We start from the raw sequence: 20,140 nt of genomic DNA, 5'->3' as shown, positions 1-20,140 counted from the left end.
GTTCTCGGACCTTGAGACCCGTGAAGGTCCCGGGGTAGAATAGGCCTTCAGCAACCCATATGCATGCTTGCCATAAAGGGCGACTATGCTTGTCGTAAGAGGTGACTAACGGGATCGGGTGGTCAGACTCGCTGACTTGGTTGACACATGTCATCGGTTCCCAGTAGCGCAGATCGATGCTCATGTTGTTGGTCTCTGGACTGTCTGGTCCAGACTCGACTATTTACAGATCGCCGCCATAAAGGTAGAATTTTGCTGAGTGAGGCGTAAAACTAAACTTACTCACTCACCCTCTGAAGGTAAGAGAGAGAAAGATGCATTAAAATGTATATATGCTATCTAAGGTGGGTCACCATGACATTGCTGTAGACTACTGTTCCATGTCTGAAGGGCATTTCGATGAATAATCTTTATTATGGGGAAGTATACTTCACTGCTCAACAGACCAACATACACGTACAGCCACACAGACGGACTCTTAAGGCATGCCGTTTTATGTTGTTATTTAATCTATTGGCATGAACTTTTAATGCGTTTGGAGATGTATTAGTCTGTGAAACTCACTGCGGCTGTTTTGAGAACACCATCGATGTCTGCCTGTATAACCACGTCAGTGAAATATTGTGTCCATGATGGGAATTCAGATGGACCATCAAATATGGTTTTCAAAAATAATAAGCTGCCAGTAAAAATTGAAATACCAAAATGCCAATTCCAGTTTTAAAGTCCCCGCCTTAGATTGCTAAAAGCGGCGTGAAACTAAAGTGAATTCGCACACTGCTGTTCGAACATTGGACGAACTTGATGCAGCGTCCAAAGACAATCGCAGAGTGGTACAAAGAAAACCACCCGAAAGAAAAACCGTTTCAAACTGAATTAACAGAAACACGAAAAAATATGCCCCGGATATTACGGTCCGTGTGGCAAACGATGACTAAGAACATAAAAACCGATATGGAGTTAAGAAAGATCAATTTGTGAAAGAACACACAAGACGCGTAAATCAGATTCTTGATTCTTTGAATGCAGCGTTAAGATTTGGGCAATTTGGAAAAGAAATCTACTGTCATCAAACCGAACAAGGTGTCCCGGACGTATGGCTTTACAGAACACGTATGCAACAAATAGTTGTCATGGGAAAAATGATTTAGGGTAGCCATTTTTGAATGTATTTGACCAGAATTACATGGCTTATACACAATACCCGAATAAACTAGTGTTACATGTTTTCTACCCCATGTCAGAGTAGACCAGTGTTACATGTTTTATACACCATGTCCGAGTAGATCGGTGTTGCATGTTTTACACACCATGTCAGAATACACTAGTGTTATATGTTTTTTACTCCATGTGCGAACAGACCGGTATTACATGTTTTGTACACAATACCCGAGTAAACTAGTGTTACGTGTTTGATACACCATGCCCGAGTAGGCCAGTGTTACATGTTTTATTCACCATGTCCGAGTAGACCAGTGTTACATGTTTTATATACAAAGCCCGAGTAGACCAGCGTTACACATTTTATACACCATGTCAGAGCAGACCGGTGTTACATGTTTTATACCCCATGCCGGAGTAGACCAGTGTTACATGTTTTATACACCATGCCCGAGTAGACCAGTGTTACATGTTTTATACACCATACCCGAATAAAGCGATATATGTGTACATCATACCTTAGTAGACGTCGGTCAAATGACAAACTCACCATACTTTAGTAGACGTTGGTTACGGACATATACACCGTACGTTTGTAGACGTTCGTTGAATGACAAATACACCATACGTTAGCAGGCGTTGGTTAAATGATATATTCACGTTTGTAGACGTGGCGCAAAACAATACTCTGTCCAGTGTTCCTTGGCCTGTAAATTTCTCAATCTTCAATAAACTTATGGCAGCTGGTCTAGATTGTGTAAATCATATTCCGAAGGCAGGACAGAGAGCGAGTAAGGATGCAAACATCTCCCTGGATGTCAAGCGACTGTTACATATCCAATAGCACGTATTAGGGTGCATAGAAAGTTTTATATTCCATAATGAAATACAAATGATGTAAAACCATGCCGAATTATTTGGGACGATATTTTGGCACATGAGGATTTTCCTGCCGTTTCATTTAGTGCAACAAAGGGACATAACTCTATATTGTGCACCTCTTCATGGTGGAAAATAAAAAAAGAACAAACTTACGCAACGTGTCGCTTTTTCAAATCAGGAAATCGCGGAAGATTAAACAAGTAACTTCTAGGAGGTTAGCTAATTTCCATATGTAATCACTACAAAGTAAATCTGCAAATTATTGAGTCTGGACCAAATACTGAAGTGATTGTCTCACAGGCGTGGCTGTCTCAGAGACCATATACCGGTATATGGTCTCTGGCTGTCCACATGTAGAATGCGATGACAGCTACCGTAGTCATAACCGGGGGCAGACACTTGAGAAAGAGGGAGGGGTGAGAGGAGTAGGGGTGGGAGGAAAAGGGGAGATGGGGTTGGGGTGCACACTTCAATTTCCCCCGATCTTCAGTGGCCTTTTAACCAAATTTCAGGTCAAAAAGGGAGTTCGCATCCCGTACAGTATCTAAAAATAATTGAACAAGTCAAATGTTCGCCAAATTGTTTTACGCCGCTTTAAGCAATATTCAAGCAATATCACGGCGGGGCACCGAAAGGGGGCTTCGCCCATTGTCACTGGTAGGAAATCTGGTTGCCATTTATGTTATCATAACACATATCATTGCAAAGATTCTGTGACAAAACTGACTCTGTCAAAAATCACAAAGTTTCTGTCGCAAAAATCACGGAGGCTCCACTCTTGCTGTAACCAAGTTCCCTTCCAGTGATTGTACCCATGTGGGGAATAGTCGTCACACGGTTAGGCCACACCGCCTCCGAACAAGTGTGCATTACTTCTAAGATCTTTACTGCACATCGCGCTGTTAGCTCATGATATTATTGGTTCAACGCCGTTTCAACCCATCTGCTGGCTATTTCAGACTTCATACTCAACTTCTGAAAATAGTTCAACTTTATATCCAAATGTACTTTTCCCGCTGCAATAAATCCTGTTCGCTGCTTTTGGTCTTACTCTGTGCATGTCCACTAGCGTATAATATGCGTACGCTAATGCATGTAAAATGCTGCGCTATGGAAACTACATGCGTGTGATAAATGCATGTGAAGTTGTTCTTGTACTGTGGTCAGTCCAAGGTGGATTAAAGTCATCTGACCTGCTATTCTATCCGCAGATACATAGTCCTCCGGTCGTGTGTCCGTCTTCCGGGTGTTCGAAATGGTCCCCGTCGTCAGTTTGAGTAATGGAAAGTCTATGCCAGTGCTTGGTCTGGGGACATGGCAGGTAACAATACATGTATATACTATGCTTGTCTGCCTTTGCGTATGTGGTCTGGGAACATGCAGTTAGAAATATAACATGAGTGAATGAATGAAGATAATATAATGTAATAATTCAATCAATGAATCTTTATTTAGTATTTACAAAGGCCACAGACCTATAGTATATTTAACGTTTGCTCAAGGAGATAGAAATCAGTTAGAAATTCATTTCTATAACAATCCAAGGCCTTTTTCTTAAAATCATAGCAGAATCGATGTACTTTGGCAGATTCTGTCAAAATGATATGGTAGTGCATGGTAATAGAGAAATTAAAAGTTACACACTCGGATGCTTACAATAGTATTGCTTTAGTTCATCCACAAATGTATTCATATTACACAATTGACATGATCTGTGATTCCGGGTTCTGAGAGAGAGAGAGACCCAATTTCTTTTCGTCATAAATTTCGTCATATCAAAGCTAGTTGGCGAATATTTGTGGATGTGCAGTAGTTTCGCACCCAGTAGTTTATAGCTTTTCTCTTGTAATATAGACACAAGAGAAATCTACATATTTCTCCGTAAACCATCATATAATATGCGTTTGGCGTTACATCAAGAAACTTTTTGCACGGATATTAATGAACCTTTCCAATTTGATGTAACCCCATATTTCAGAGCCATATTGAAGTATTTGATTCTTCTTCATATCGAATATTTTAAAGAATGTGTTTAAGGTCATTTTACCTAAAGATCTCATATTTCTAATAATTGCGATTAACATTTTCAAGGTCTGTAATGGCCCTTGTTTTGTGTGTGTGGACGAGGAAAGGCTATCAGAGAAATATACGGCAAGATATTTATAAAGACTCGTAGTTGCACTTTGTGATACCATTTTTTTCCATTTAGGTCTTGGTTTTGTCTCTGCTTACACACAATTCATACTGATGGGAAAATGTGTCTAATTCATCCATTTGTTTCTGTAAACAGCTAACAGTATTAGAGAATAATCCAGTATCATAGGCAAAGAGAAGCATAAACAGTTGTACTGTATTTAGATGTAGTACATGTGTCACATATTATTTGCACTGCCAACTGATAATTGAAAAACATAAAAAGGAAAGGGCTTAAAATACAGCCGTGTCTAACACCAAGTTCTCTAATAACTGGGTCAGATAATTCATGCTTATTTCTTACACTGTTTAGTACCATTTTCGCAAGTCCTCTTCAACATTTTATTTATTTTGAATACTAAGACCGTGTGATTGTAAAAGTCCCCGTAGTTCATTCCGCTCCGCAGAATCAAAATCCGTTGCAAAATCCACTAATTTTGCATTGGACTTTCCACATTGTGAGCTGAGATATCTTTGTATCAGACTATGAAGTACATGTATAAATATATTATCTGTCATTCTATATTCCTCCCTAAATCCCGCTTGACCATATATATCTGATCCATGACGTCAGTCCACGAACTAATGTTTTGTTGATAACTTTGTTGATATATCCAACGGATGGTATCTTTATGGTCACAATGCTCATAGATTGGAACAAAAATGCCAACTGACCAAGATTCAGGAAAGTTCCCAGTGTCGAGAATAATGTTGAACATAATCTCAAGATATGGAAGGCTTAGTAAAAGATCCGATGAATGTTTGAACATTCCAGGAGGATGTTGATATATTTATCAGCACCAGAAATGGGCTCCGCACATTGTACCTGTGTGGGGAATCGAACCCAGGTCTTCGACGTGACAATTGAACCACTAGGCTACCCTACCGCCCATTTTGCAGTATGATACACATCTGCTTTTGTATAGCTCACACTACTTTCTTAGAGGGATTTTGAGTGTCAGATTCATAATTTGGTAGAGATTATGACGAGCCTATAGTTTACTATGAACATGGTGAACTGAATTGGGAAATATCATAGACGTATATCATACAGATGAAAACTTGACGCTCAAGATGAATTAGTATAGAGTAATTATTAGATAAATCACATGCCCAGTAGCAGTATCGCAAGAGGTCAACCATTAGAAATTTGTGAATGTATTTGTGTTTGCCTTTTAGTGTTTAGCGTGTTTAGTTTTATGGCGCTAAAGCAATCTCACAGCAATATCACAGATTGGGACACTTTCACACCGTTCACCCATACGGTGAAAGGAACCCAGACGTGACGAGCGAACGGTTTAACTACTAGGCTACTTCACTTGATAAATAAAACCATCCAGAATTAACGCACTGTACAGATGCAACATATGCTTGTAATATGCCCTTAATTAAGAAACAGCGGACGTTTGAAAATGGCAACATCCACAGAAAGTCTTTGCTGTTGAACGAAAAAAACCGACCCAGAAAGAGTCACGCAAATAACGGCACAGCAGGCATTCACAAACGAATATCACATGATATGCAAAGTGCCACAACACGTGTATGTAACGCCAGTGAAATGAGGTCACACATCGTGACTGTATAGTGGTAATCATAACTGACCGCTAAACAAGCCGTAAGGAAATACACGGTTTGACCTGTTTTGACCTGTTTGTTCAGTTCCATAAAATTTGAAATAATTTGAAATATCAAACGGTCCAGGTAAGTGCCGGGCTGTTAAACCTCACTGTAGGAAACGGAGGCACACCACTGTGACTGGGTAACGACCGTAACGTTCAAGGCATGTTGCAATGCCTGATCTATGTTTGCCCGGGAAAATCGGGCTACAGTTAACGGCTGTGCAATACGCCCGTCATCTGAGTAAACAAACGTCTTCTGAATGACTGGAAAGCACAGGGTTTACTCTAGCTGTCTTTTATGTTCAACATGCCTGCTGATGTATCGAACGCATTTGTTTCATAGGATTTTTTCCCCGAAACATCCGGAGTCTATTTTGGGACTGTCAAAAGCCATTTTCTGAGAAAAGGTGAAACATCTGTATCAGGTCACATCATGTTCATAAATAGATAACTCTTGGGCGGTGGGGTACCGAAACAGCTTTCGAAATAACCGCCGAGCCGAAGACCCACCGCCGGTTGTCATTGTATCCTGCCGGCAGTTTCAAATTTGTGAAGGTCTTCACGGCCTTTAGTACATTATCTGTCAATTGTTTTTCAACTGGAATGTGTACCATTTTTGTCTTTATTAACGTTCGGGAATCACTCATGATCCACCATGTTAATGCTAACCAACAGTGTCACCTCCTGGTATCTTTGTTACAGGTATATCAAGTCTAACACAGTCTTATAATTTTGTTTGTTTGTGTATTTACAAGCAGCAATACATATTATATATCATGAATAAGTGATGACTGTGTTTAAATTATGTTTGAATTTTTGGTTGCATGTGACCTTTAACAAATAAAAACTCCTCTGTGTGCATAGGCTTTGCGTGATCTAGTGGAAACATTGTGAAACTGTGTACAGTGTAGTCTATTTGGCCTTATTGGTTTGACTTTGAAAATATGTGCCTGCAGATTTTATTCAGGACCTGTAGATATAAAATTCTGCAGGTAGCAGCAGGTCCTGATGGCCAGTTGGTAAATTACAGCATTGCAAACACTGCGCTACTTCCCCACGTGGTCACAATGTGTGAAGTAAATTTACGGTAACCGACGCAGCGATATTGCTGAAAACGGCTCAAAACTATACTTAAAACTGTACATGCTTTGAGGAATAAATCTATCAGTGGATGAGTCACCCGGGAGAGACGCAGGGATTGGCCTTGTTTAAATTCTACACAGTTCATTTCCATAGAATGAACCTTCTAGAAGGAATTTTTGAACAAGTCAGCGGGTATGTTCGTTGTTCATAGGATAACAGCTTATCAGTGGTATTCATAGCAGGGCTACACATGTCACTGACACGAAAACTGATCCATTCACATATAGGTTATTGAGAGATTTGCTCCACTTCTTAGTGGCGACGATACATGACCTTGTCACGAGCTGGTAACACGTTTTTGAACGATTGCACCACGCCACTTAATACTGGGGACTATAAATCGAGATGGTTATGTACTGTCTAGACAACGCCCTATCAGAACAAATTTAGTCATACAACATGTTCAAGTCTGGTAAGAATCTAACTTAAAATTTATTTTTCATTATTTTGAGGCTTTATTAAATATCATCCAACATCACTGGACATTTACAAAAAGCTCAGGCTGACTGAGTTTGTTTATGTGTTGTTCTAAGATATATTCCAAATGATCATGTCTGGGCCAGACAGTCCAGTGATCAACATCATGAGTACCGATCTACACTGTTGCATGTGTCAGCCAAGTCAGGGAGTCTGACAGTTTGCCGAACGCCAATTCTGTCCCGGCTCTTCAAGGGTGTGGATGTCGTTGACGAAAAGGAGATTAACTATACATCTTTCAACAATAAATAATAGTATGTTCCTGGTAAAAGGACCACCTTCGTGCTCAGTTCTATGATGTATTTTGGACGGTCCTTCAGAAAGATCAACATATGCCTCAGTGTGTTCGACCAGTGAAGATCTTGGTTAGATCTGGTCTTCAACCATCCATGTCAGAAGAGGCGACGGTCAGGATGGGCTGGACAGGCCCACTGACTGAATATGAGCATCGATCTACGCAACTGGGATATGATCACATGTGTCAATCAATGATGCAAGTTTAGATCGCCTCTGATACTTTCATCAAGGATATGAATAAAGATTTGACAGAATATACTGATAAGAGTGACCTTACATGCTGACCTAACAGGCATTTACATGCAAAGATACTAGTATATTTTCTACGGGAACATTTTACAGGATGTTCCCTGACTTTCCAAGGACATAGTGGAAAAAAGATGTTAATGAATTTCGACTGTTACAGTTGAGAAGACTATGGTAATTTGATTACTTGAATGTTTAACACTTACTATTCAAATTACTTCTGTATCTGTATTCTGACCTATTAGAGTGAGTAAATATTGCGTAACGCAATGAGTATTAATAAATATTTACTCGTAAAATATCAGGATTAAACACACAAAGATAATCATTTGGTGAAAACATTTCGATGTTCTACCCAGTCGATACTACATTAGGACGGAATAAAAACGATGTTTGCATATGTCGTGACCCTATGACAAGACAGAATGTATCTTCTTCGTGATATGGTCGCAATCATAGATTTGACGCTGCTCTATGCAAGGATTTCTGATGGATGAAAGAGTTTTGTCTCTTCCTATTATAAGTGAGTGAGTTATATTAGGTCACATGGGTTCTATTTCAATATGACTATCTTTTTATGAATATCGAATTTGTTTTGTCGCTTTTATATATCTACTGCTAAACATACCATTTCTACAGTAAATTCAAATGTTCTTGTCTATGTGAGTAATATTTGCCTCACTGTATTTGTATTGGGCGATGGGGTAGCCTAGTGGTTAAAGCGTCCGCCCGTCACACCTAAGTCCCTGGTTCCATTTTCCGTATGGGTACAGTGTCTTAAGCCATTTTTTACATCCCCGCCGTGATGTTTCTGGAATATTTTAAATACTAAAATCATTCACTATTATTTTTTTAGTGAGGGTGTACATGCGTGGACAAATTGCTGACATATTCAAATGCTGTGGGATACTTATGACAAGGGTGTGCGTGTGGGAAGCTGTTTGAGCAGAAGAGTAAACAACCGTCGGGTATAAATAGACTGCGTTCCTTTGCTAGTCATTCACGCAACTACAGGTACTCGCGTGTCACCTCCCGCGTGTTAAGCATGGCAGCTGTTCCCGTCGTCAACTTCAGTAATGGAAAATGTATGCCTGTTTTTGGTCTGGGGACTTGGAAGGTGAGAATATAACATATCGTAGTGTTTGTGAAATGCAGCACTGTTCAAAATGTGGCACATTTCGGATGTCACGTACGGTTGAAATTTCAAATATTTATATATACTACCTTCCTACAGTTTAGCCTCACTAGTGAAAATATAGCCACAAATTCAGGCAACTGTTCTAGAGTAAAATAGAAAATATTTCATACTGTTTAAAGGTCCTGTTCACATATGAACTGATGTATTCTAATACAAATTCGTATCGTTGAAAAGATTATTGTCATTAGTTGATAAATAGCAGTGAAAATTCGTAACAAAACCTTACAGTCATCAAATCGCAGCTGTTCACGTGCACGATATTTGCACATGGTTTGAGCAAATTTGATGCGTCATCCTCGTGCAGTTCATCTGCATAAGTTTTGCAGTTGGCTCCCCCAAGTTACTTGAGAAATCAATCTTCTATGTAACCATGTATACATACATTACATATGGTAAGTATTTTCAGTGAGTCCTTGAAAGGAAGTATTTAGTTCCGGTTGACAGGACCAAATGTTAATTGGTATTTATGTTCCTGATACAAAACATTATTGTGTTTTGCCAGGGTTTCACACAACACACAAATGTAGGGAATGGACGCACAAAACCCAAAATACCAAACAGTTGTGCTTTCACGTGATCCTCTATTTGTCCCCTCAGTATATTTCTGTAGTTTGCAGTAGGTGTAAACGCACGTATGACAGGCAAAGGTAACTGAATCTGTGCTTCATGGTACCCTCAAATAGTCATTTTCATGGGTATCAGATACGTTGTCCAGGTAGGCACCGGTGAACAAAGTCATTTTCATGATACCAGTTGATCTCCCCTCCTGGTTCATGTTATTTATTCTATTCACTTAAGAAATACCGCACGCTCTGCCACCATGTCTAGTCTAACAAAGCACAATTTTGCCCTGAAATATTGTAGTTAAAGCACAAGAACAGTGCTTTTTGCACTGTACAAGCGTCCTAGTGTTTTAATTATAATACTTCAGGATTAAATAGCTTCTCTAATTTATTTTAATTTCATCTGATGTTAACGCGATTCATATGGGCCGTTTGAACGTCGCATTTCTACTACCAACGTAAGTTCAGATCAATAGATCCAGATGAAGATGACTCGTCAAGTGACACTCCACGATTGCATCGTGGGAATGTAAACATAGCGAGCGTTGCCGTGTGAGTCGAACTGAGACACTCTGTCCGTCCGAAAACACAAACTATATGTTTCCAACAGTGGATGATCGGAGTAGCTGTCTGTAAGAAATGTAGGAGGCGATGACAATTGACATGGGTCGTGACGTCTGTTACATTGTGACGTCTGTTACATTGTGACGTATTGCAAAAGTGTTCGATTACTAGGGGGCAGCCTAGAATGACGTACTGACGCCAAAACATTATGACGTAATGCAAAAAGTGCACATTGTTGCCTGATAAAGTATTACCGTCGCCTTTGATTTTTCACCGACGTATCTTAGAATTTAAACTGTTTCACTGTCAAATTCAACCTATGCTTTAGTGTGGATCAGAGATCTGGGGATTCCAGCGGTGCGAATGCCATGAAAAACATGCGTCTGATAGCTAGTGAGAAATTGTTTAATGTTTGACCATCTACACTTAATTGTACACTGTAAATGTATCCCATGTATATAAAATAGTGCTTATATTCGATGTATAAAATTCTAGTTTAAGATATTGTGTATGCAAGAAAATGGATTGCCTAAAAAGTCTTATGACATGCTTATTCATTTGGACAACATTCATATTACATGTAAGGAAACCTTTGTTTTCACATGGTTCCGGGTTTGTGTGGTTACGTCAGTCGGTGGTTCAAGATTGTAATATACTCATGAAAGAAATAGTGTCAGTTAGTAATAGATAATATTTCACGGTATTATCACGGTATACAAATCACAAATCCACCCGGAGAAATATCTAAGTTATTTACATCAGAGAAATTTATATAATACTGTCCGTTTGTACGTTTTAGGTTAGACTTGATCAATATAATGGTAAACGAAGGAAATCGATTTTATGCTGAACGATGCAAGAGAATGTGCCCTCCGTATAAATATGATATGGAAAGTGAAATTGAGTATTATCTGTATGTCCCTGTTATGAAAAAGTACGTACGAAATATTCAATTCAATGTAAGCCACCTGCATAAGCTATAAACTACTTCTTTCATCAACTGACCAGCATGTAACGATAAAGGATTCGTACTATATTAATTATTAAACGTTACAAACTGATTTAAAGTTTTGTAGATCCATCGTAATTTACAACTTAGTATAGCACGATTCGCTGTTTGGATAGCAATTTACTACTCATTGCAATTTATGTAAGTTGTATTCTTATGCATAACTGTACTGTATGTTGGCCGGAGACCATTCGTACAATTAACATCCTTTACTATGACTTTGAGTGGCAAAGTAGTGTTGAAACAGTGTAACATATGTCAGCTGACGTGAAACAAGAGCTGAAGTCCCCATGGTCGTCAATTTGTGGACAAATTCTGCCCTGACGTTCAACATCCTATTCTTAATATCGTATTCCATAAGGTAATATTGAGTTGAAAGAACGTCTCTTGCGATATATACAGCGTTCTTTTATTGTCTTCACGCTTAAGGCGATCTTATTGTACAGAACTATGTTTTTTGTTCATGTAGTCTACCAAGGGCGAAGTAGCGGAAGCTGTCAAAGCAGCTATTGACTGTGGATACCGCCACATTGACTGCGCATGGCTCTACGGCAATGAAGCGGAAGTGGGTCAAGCCATTAAAGCCAAGATAGACGAAGGAACCATCAAGCGAGAGGACTTGTTCATTACCACAAAAGTAAGTTATTTCCTTTGGTGACACTTCTTCATTCATTCAATCAATATTCGTTGGTAAATAGCGCACTAAAATTTATCGACCGCTCAGGTTGATGTCAAGCTTACCAATGTGAAGCCACTGAAGGACGGGTTCGTCAAAACGAAGAGACAGTGCGGTATGGAATCTCTCTGGAGTAAATGTCTTGCGCCGACAGTATATCGTGCCATCATTATGATATTATTGTATTCTGATTTAAGGAGATGTAATTATCACAAATCACTATTTCGTAAGTAAGGGTATGGTTGGGTTAAATATCAACCGGAGGCTTACAAACGAATGCAGATTCATCTGATATTGCAGAATTGCTGCGTTGTCGTTGGTATGGTATCAAAATGGCCACGTGCTAAAAGGTGTCAGCAAGGGGTAGAAATTGTGAACGAGGAATAGTAGTTTTAAGTTGAGAAACAAGCAACAGAAATACCGAGACATGTTGGTCTGTGCTGGATCATATGGCCGCTGCTGTGTTGGACGTCCTCTTAAACTACTATTCAGTGTGTTTGTGTATCCAAAGTTTGGATACTGAGATATTACTTACACCTGTGTCTAAAATATATCCATTTTTTCAGTCAATCATATGTCTACAAGCACACCCAACGGTGTATAAGGAAATGGAGGTACTAACATAAGGACCATCTTATCTGTTCACAGTTATGGAACACATTCCATCGTCCAGACCTTGTCGAGGGTTCAATGAAGGGATCTTTGGACCTACTGAGACTTTCCTACGTGGATCTCTACCTAATTCACTGGCCATTTGGCTTCAAGGTAACACCATCAGTTACTATTATGTGGCTTCGTTTCATGCAATGTTTCCTCGATTCTGGTTTCCGCATTTAGTGGTAGTCTAGTGATGGTGAGCGGTCTTTAAATAATGGCCTGGATCAGACAATCCAATTACTGATATCCAGAGCATAGTTTACACAAATAGAGTATCATGCCATTCCAAAAAGTAGGGAGTGTTCCATTTTGCGCTCATACCACTGGTCAATGCCAAAAAGTAATATACGTCCATGCAGATGAAACATTGCCAAAGGGATAGAATAAATGGTCACACTGTCCCTTAGTTTCGCATCATCGTGTTTCCTAGTTTCATCATTTGCATTGTATCAATCTTGTAAATCCGATACCAACTACTTTTTAATTGTACATGAACTATTATTACCATGTTATCGCTTGCTATCATGTTTTGTTTCCTTGAATAATTATAAATTGGAAGATGTGCCAATGTTAAAATAATTGTGATCATAATAATAAAATCTTAACATGTCTTACATACCATGTTGTTTTGTGTTGTTCAGGAAGACACTGGTGAACTGATGCCCCGTAATGCAGATAACACCATCGCATTATCAGATGTTGACTACCTCGATACCTGGAAGGTGAGCTTTAGTTGTGAGTTTATCACATCTAATAATACTGGCAAACGTACTTAAGAAAGGAATCAGTGCCCTTTATCCTTAGATCATCCTACTTAAAGGGAGCGGTGGGGTAGTCTTGTATTTAATGCGTCCTTTCGTTACGGTGAAGACCCGTGTTTAATTTCTCACAAGTGCACAATGCGTGAAACCCATTTCTCAAGCTGGAATATTTCTTAAAGCGGTCAAAAACTTTCCTCACTCACTCTGCTTGTTACTCCATTTAAACGAAGGCTTTACATGTTTGTAGTAATGGTTTATAAGTAAACCACTTTTCAAAGAGCCTTTAACCTCAATCGAGCCTGCAAACACACCTTTATGATGTGTCAGATATGTAAATTGAAATTCGTCTTCTGCAGGCAATGGAATCTCTTGTGGAGAAAGGTCTAACAAGGTCTATTGGCGTCTCCAACTTTAACTCAGAACAAATACAACGGATTCTCCAAATGGAAGGCTTGAAATACGCTCCCGTGAACAATCAGGTACAGTGGCATTATACGGAAATGTGGGTCTTCAGCTACCGTTTCTGCTAACAGGATCGGATGATCAGACTCGTTGGCTTTGTTGAAGCATGTCATAGTGTCCCAGTTACGTAGATCGATGCTCAAGATGTCTATCACGAGATTGTTTGGTCCATACCCGATTATTGCAATATTGCCTCTACCAGCTAACAACATCATACATTGTGACAAACGTGTAATTCTATTGTCCAGTAACGTTCTGGCTGTTTCCATAGGTTTTAGCTGGATAATATTATACTGCTGTGCTCTACTAACTCTTCGGCGGTTTGATAGCCTTGTGGTCAGATCGTTCGCTCGTCACGCTGAAGGCCGCGGTTCGATTCCCCACATGGGTACAATATTTCTTTTGTCCCCGTCATTATATTGTTGGAACATTGCTAAAAAAACGGCGTAATTCACTCACTCTCCCCAGTTACACCAGTTGTAGACACTCTCTGTGTGTAAACGTAACTTGAACTAACTACAGAATAGAAGGGGTGTTATTACGCGTGTAGATTTGGATGAGTTAGCTGTCACGCAAATATTCAGTTGCATGTATGTTGCATGTTATTACTGACAGGTCGAAATCAACCCCTACAATACGAGCGACAAGCTGATATCCTTCTGCCGAGAAAAAGGGATAGTTGTCACTGCCTACTCGCCACTCGGGAGTGCTGACCACCCGCGGTTTAAGTAAGTCACTCATTGCAGGTAGTCATGTTCTTGATCAGTAACATTCTTGAACATTCATATTCTCAATGTTTCTGTGACGACGTTAAGTTAGCGTATTGCTGTAAAGTTGTTTTAAACCAAATTTACAGCTATTATAATTCAGGGGGCGATGGGGTAGCCTAGTGGTTAAAGCGTTCGCTCGTCATGCCGAAGGCCCGGGTTCGATTCACAGTATGTTTATCTCCTAATTACTATCACGATGTTTTTGTCTCATTTAAACGCTTGGTTTTTTTGTTCTCCATGTAAAGTGTACAACGATATTTAAGTAGACGACAGGGACACATTTCATAGATGGCAATATATATATATATATATATATATATATATATATATATATATATATATATATATATATATATATATATATATATATATATATATATATTCAGTTGTAGAATCTTTTATATATCCTTCTTGTATATGTTCTTTTTGTACACAATAACTTGTGTCACTTGCTGGATAACTGTGTCAGCATGTATATACATGGAAACATGTCATCTACCGCAATAAGGACGTTATCCTTAACATGTATTCATATCAGTCCTTAACATGTATTCCTCCTACCAGCTTTTAAATGTCACTTACAGGAATGTATTGACAAAGACATTTTCTGGCGTATTTGGTGCAACCGTATCATTTCAAGCGAAATAACTGCATGATCATGAGTGAGTGAGTTCATATTTAACTTCAATATTGGCAATATTTCAGCCATATCGTGACGACAAAGAGGTCTGTACTAAAAATGAAAAATGTGTATGCTTATTTAAACACCTGTCAGCGAAGGATAGTATAACATTTAGACTATCACAAATTGATTAAAACTAGTTTGAGGTCAGTGTAAAATCGTAAATCATTGCAAAACAACACAATATAAAATCGGGCCGTAGATCACCAGCAACATAAGGCAGATCACCACACTAGGGACCATGGGGACTTGCAGTTCCTTTGCTACCAAGCTTGATTTACACCGTTCCCTCAGCCGCAGGCGATAGTAGGGAAATTTAGCCATTATTTAAAATAACAATTATTCTACGTTTAAAAAAAACATGGTTAAGCTAAGCTGACTTTCAAAATTTGGGACTTACATAGTTTTACGATCCTTAAACTCGCTTCGACTATACAGCCACTAACTGCATGATCATGTAGTTTAGGAGGAGTATATATATATATATAAGTTAGCACACACTTGAAACGTGTATGGTTCGCTCCGGCAAATTTCTCCGCGTTAATCTCCTTGCAGTAGCTATGGCGAGGCTCTGCAGTAGCTGTTACGCTGATTATTTGTGTTCATTGCAGTCGAATGTTTACACACACAAGATCGACAGCCTGGTCAAATACTGCACTGTTTGAAGAGTCTATTTCTGTTATCACCTAGGTGGGGGTGTATTAAACACGTTTAATTAGTGATTTAGTCAGGTTTTTATCAAATGGAGGGACATGGTATATCGGAGCCCGTGCGACCATGACATGGGATGGATATCATTGCCTAACTGACAAACCATCGACAAACACACGTTATCATTGAACATACACTCAATTAATTAACAAGCAATGACAAATCATAAGATTGCTCATTGCTTTATAAATCGGTTACGATTAAATATTTAGAGACGTGCCATTTATAGACTCAGGACTGGCAACGGTATGTCGTGGTAGTCTGAGGACATTCAATGCACATGAACAACCCTAACATTTGTATTTGTTAGCTGTTACAATCCGCCCCATAGTTAGGAAGACTTTGTATTAAAATCAAATTATATAGCCTGTAGAGATAGAGCACTTTGTTTCAGATCAGAAACAAATTTCCGACGAGTGTTCGATGAACCTTCTCTTCAACAACTGGCCAAGAAATACGGGAAGTCTATAGCTCAGGTATGCTGCAATGTTCTCGAACATAGATCGTCCATCGTGAAATAACATGAATTATCTTATCTCACACATGAATGTCGCTTTCTGATTGGCTAAGCGCTATTGTATTATTTTTTCAATGTACCCCGCTTACAGGCGATGTATTGTTTCAATGTACACCGCTGGGAATTCCGAACTCTTCTGGTGCTTCATGGTAGTACTTTTTTTTTAACCTCGAATAACATTTAATCACGCATCAAGGACGGAGATTACCGATGTTTTGCGATTGAAAATCGATGGAAGGGAGATAACTCTAAATCCGTTTACCTTGTGGGAAATGGCGATTCGTCTCGCATTCAACAGTTCAAAATTAAAATTCAGGCGTTCAGTATGATAAATACGTTGTTTACTGGTCCCTCGGGGTCCATGGTCCATGTACCCTCGCGACCAGTGAACAACTTACATCCTTACTATAACCGGTAAATCACGTACCCATCTTCTTGGTTACCTGTTTCAGATCTTACTGACCCCTTCAACATCCTTGTTAGGTTTTCTGTAACGCATTCATCTTATTTTCACATCTGTTTTTCGTTTTACACCAAACCAAAAGTCTTTTTGAACGGGCGTTCCATATCTCATTCAACTGGGTCGATCTTGTGGACCGAAGCGCCCCCCACCCTTAGGATCAGTATATCTGGGTAGCATTTTTAAATAAACGGAGTCAAATACACCCCAACAAAACAAATACTTTTAAATTTTGGTCGGAGGCACTGAAACAAATTTGTTATACAAACGATCGTTTGCACCTATATGCAGGTATGTGTTGCGCAGTTATAAATAGAACAAATATATATCACTTTCATATACACGCAGGTTATCCTCCGTTGGGGAATACAGAGGAATACTGTTGTCATCCCAAAGAGCGTAACTCCATCTAGAATTCAAGAAAATTTTCAGGTAAGTGATATGCCGTTAAAAGTATGAGATTGAGATGGTTGAGAACTACGTGACGGGTTCTTATGACGGTCAAACCTAACCTTAATCGCGATGGATATGACGAATTTCCTGGATGTCGTCTTCTTGCATATTCTTGGATACAAAGTGCCTGTTGATGGGGCTGGAACAGGCCACGAAACGATTAAAAAGAAGATGAAATCCAGGAAAGTCATTGTTCATCAAAAAGCATCTAAACTGTCGTCAAGGACCTTATTCTCGATGTACAACCTGGTCTTCATTGTTTTACGTGATCTGCATTACACATATTGCATCACAAATGTGACTCTTGTCCAATACACTGACACAATGCGGTGAAAATCCATTGTCTCCGATCATTTCGAGACTGATCATATAAAGTGATTAATAAACAATTTTGAAGGACATTTACTTTTCTATTTCAAAGGTTTTCGATTTTCAACTGACGGAAGAGGATATGAAGGTGGTGTCCGCACTGAACAGGAATTTCCGAGCTTGTGGGTTTGAAGCGTGAGTATACTTTTCAGTAAACGAACAATTTCAAGTTCCCAGATGCTGCCATTAAAACAAATTCACTGAATTGTCTTTTTTTCAGGAACCCATGCTTGCCGTAAGAGGCGACAAACTGGAGCGGGTCGTCAGGCTGGCAGATTTTGTTGAGACGTGATATCAGAACTGCTTATATCTATGTTCATCAATAGATTGTCTGCTTCAGAATTGATTATGTACAGACCGCAGCAATATAACTGCTGCTTTGCTGAGTGCGGCTTTACACAACTAACAAAAACAAAAATAAAATGAAACATACTTTCCACTTATACATTCGTTCTCTTTTCCAGAATTGCGCACAGCAAATATTACCCTTTTCATATTGAGTTTTGAACCGTGACAAAAAAAAACTGACCACACCTTCAGACAAGAAACTTGTGGATGTAACCTGTCAAGTCTGCAGAAAGTAGCTGAATAAATACCTTTTGAATAACATGAAACCTTAGTTGTGTTTTTATATTCATTTTAGTATTTAATATTGCACGTGGCAATGTTCCAATTTGGCTGCATACAAAAATAAATGTTTCTCGGGAACGCTTGTTTCAAAAGTGAGAAGGGCGGTAGGACCTTTTTCAAATTTTTGATACAAAAACGTGACGAGGGAGGAACACATTAGTATTTTTTCTCTCTGAGAGCTACAGCTTGCAAAGTTTGGCACGTGTTAATATGAGTTGTAGATTCAGTCACACTCGCTCTTACAGACACTCATTCATACAATGGGCAAAGGGATGATCGGGACGCGGCAAAGAATAATTATTTTGAATATGGCAGGGCTACAATGACTTGTATCACCAAAGTGGGCGAGCTCTAACAACTGGTCTCCTTCGTCGGCTCTTACGGCATGGTTTGCCAAAGTGTTGAAGTAAAAGCAAGTAAAACAAAATGACGACAGAAATGTTTGGTAAATTAAACAAATAACAGGCATTTTTGTGACGAATCTTTGGCGTTAACGTCCTTCCAGAACGACAATATTACTCTTGACCAATAGAGGGAAGGGGAATAATTGCTGTAAATATACAGTGTTCATCGGTTTCAAAAAATCATGCGTGGATATTGGGTCTAAAATATAAGGGTGTCATTGAACACTTGAACTGTTAAGACGCGGAGTAGAATTGGTCTTCAGCAATCCATGCTTGCCATGAGAAACGACTAACGGGGAGGGGGGGGGGTCAGATTTTCTGACTCATGTCATGATATCCAAGCTGCGTAGATCGATGCTCATGCTGTTGATCACTGGACATAATGTTGAAATATTACTCAGTGCGGCACTGAATGACAACCAAACAACCAAACAAACCATTCAGTCCTAAAAGTATCAACATTACCATATGAAATGTATTTGGTGCCGATGATTGGTCTTCACTGAAAGTGATATGTCCGCTAGATAATGTGAAGGATGAGTGACAGACAGACTTTCTCATTCCGAGGTCTTTGAAAAGAACACAATTTTCTTATGTCGTTCATGAAATATGCCTCCTCCAATGCAAGTGACTACGTTTTTGAAAAGAATTTCGTTTGGGGTAGAAGCATAAAGCTGATTCCATGGCCTATAAGACGAGGTTTAGAGGTGCTTGATATTCTCAGACTGGCGGACCTGGTTGACACATGTCATCGTATCCCCACTGTTAAGAACGATGATCATGCTGTTGATCACTGGATTATCTGGTCCAGCCTTGGTTATTTACAGACCACCACCGTAACATGTAAAAACCAAGTTATTGATCCCGCTAGTCGCCTCTTACGACAAACATGGTTTGCTAAAGGTCCGTTCTAACCCGGATATGCACGAATTAAATTAGAATTAAAAGAAGCTCACCACCTCACTAACCGTAACGAAAACCACCATATTGGACTGCATCCCAATGATGAAGTTGTCTGGAACGCCAAACGAATATTATTTACCAGTGAACAACAACACGACAATCTGACTCACGAAGAGGATGACATAAAACATATTACAAACGATCTGCCAGGTACCCACCAACTGAGGTATTTTGTATGTGTATGGGTGTATACGGTTCCATGTCAGTGCATGAAAGATCCGAGATTTAGCTGATATTAATGTGAGTTCCCCGTAGTAACAGCGGAGTACACTG

General features: G+C 39.3%; 1 protein-coding gene across 2 annotated transcripts; it reads left to right on the top strand.

Annotated features, from left to right (window-relative positions):
• The first annotated feature begins 2,154 nt into the window (after nucleotides 1-2,154).
• LOC137265483 (aldo-keto reductase family 1 member B7-like) lies at nucleotides 2,155-18,484 on the top strand. 2 transcript variants are annotated; one of them, XM_067800893.1, is made up of 11 exons: nucleotides 2,155-2,257; nucleotides 3,255-3,364; nucleotides 11,822-11,989; nucleotides 12,677-12,793; nucleotides 13,327-13,407; nucleotides 13,803-13,925; nucleotides 14,524-14,636; nucleotides 16,466-16,547; nucleotides 17,397-17,480; nucleotides 17,923-18,005; nucleotides 18,335-18,484. In XM_067800893.1, exons 2-11 carry the CDS (start codon nucleotides 3,299-3,301, stop codon nucleotides 18,375-18,377), a joined length of 960 nt encoding a protein of 319 aa, XP_067656994.1. In that variant the 5' UTR covers nucleotides 2,155-2,257; nucleotides 3,255-3,298; the 3' UTR covers nucleotides 18,378-18,484. The 2 variants fall into 2 exon arrangements, with proteins under 2 accessions (XP_067656994.1, XP_067656993.1); XM_067800892.1 differs by lacking the exons at nucleotides 2,155-2,257; nucleotides 3,255-3,364 and adding an exon at nucleotides 9,054-9,135.
• Nucleotides 18,485-20,140: the final 1,656 nt, after the last annotated feature.

Source organism: Haliotis asinina, chromosome 15 (genome assembly GCF_037392515.1).
Source record: "Haliotis asinina isolate JCU_RB_2024 chromosome 15, JCU_Hal_asi_v2, whole genome shotgun sequence".
Classification (NCBI taxonomy): Eukaryota; Metazoa; Mollusca; class Gastropoda; order Lepetellida; family Haliotidae; genus Haliotis; species Haliotis asinina.
The sequence above is the reverse complement of the archived record's forward strand: the minus strand, read 5'-3'. Positions and strand labels throughout refer to the sequence as shown.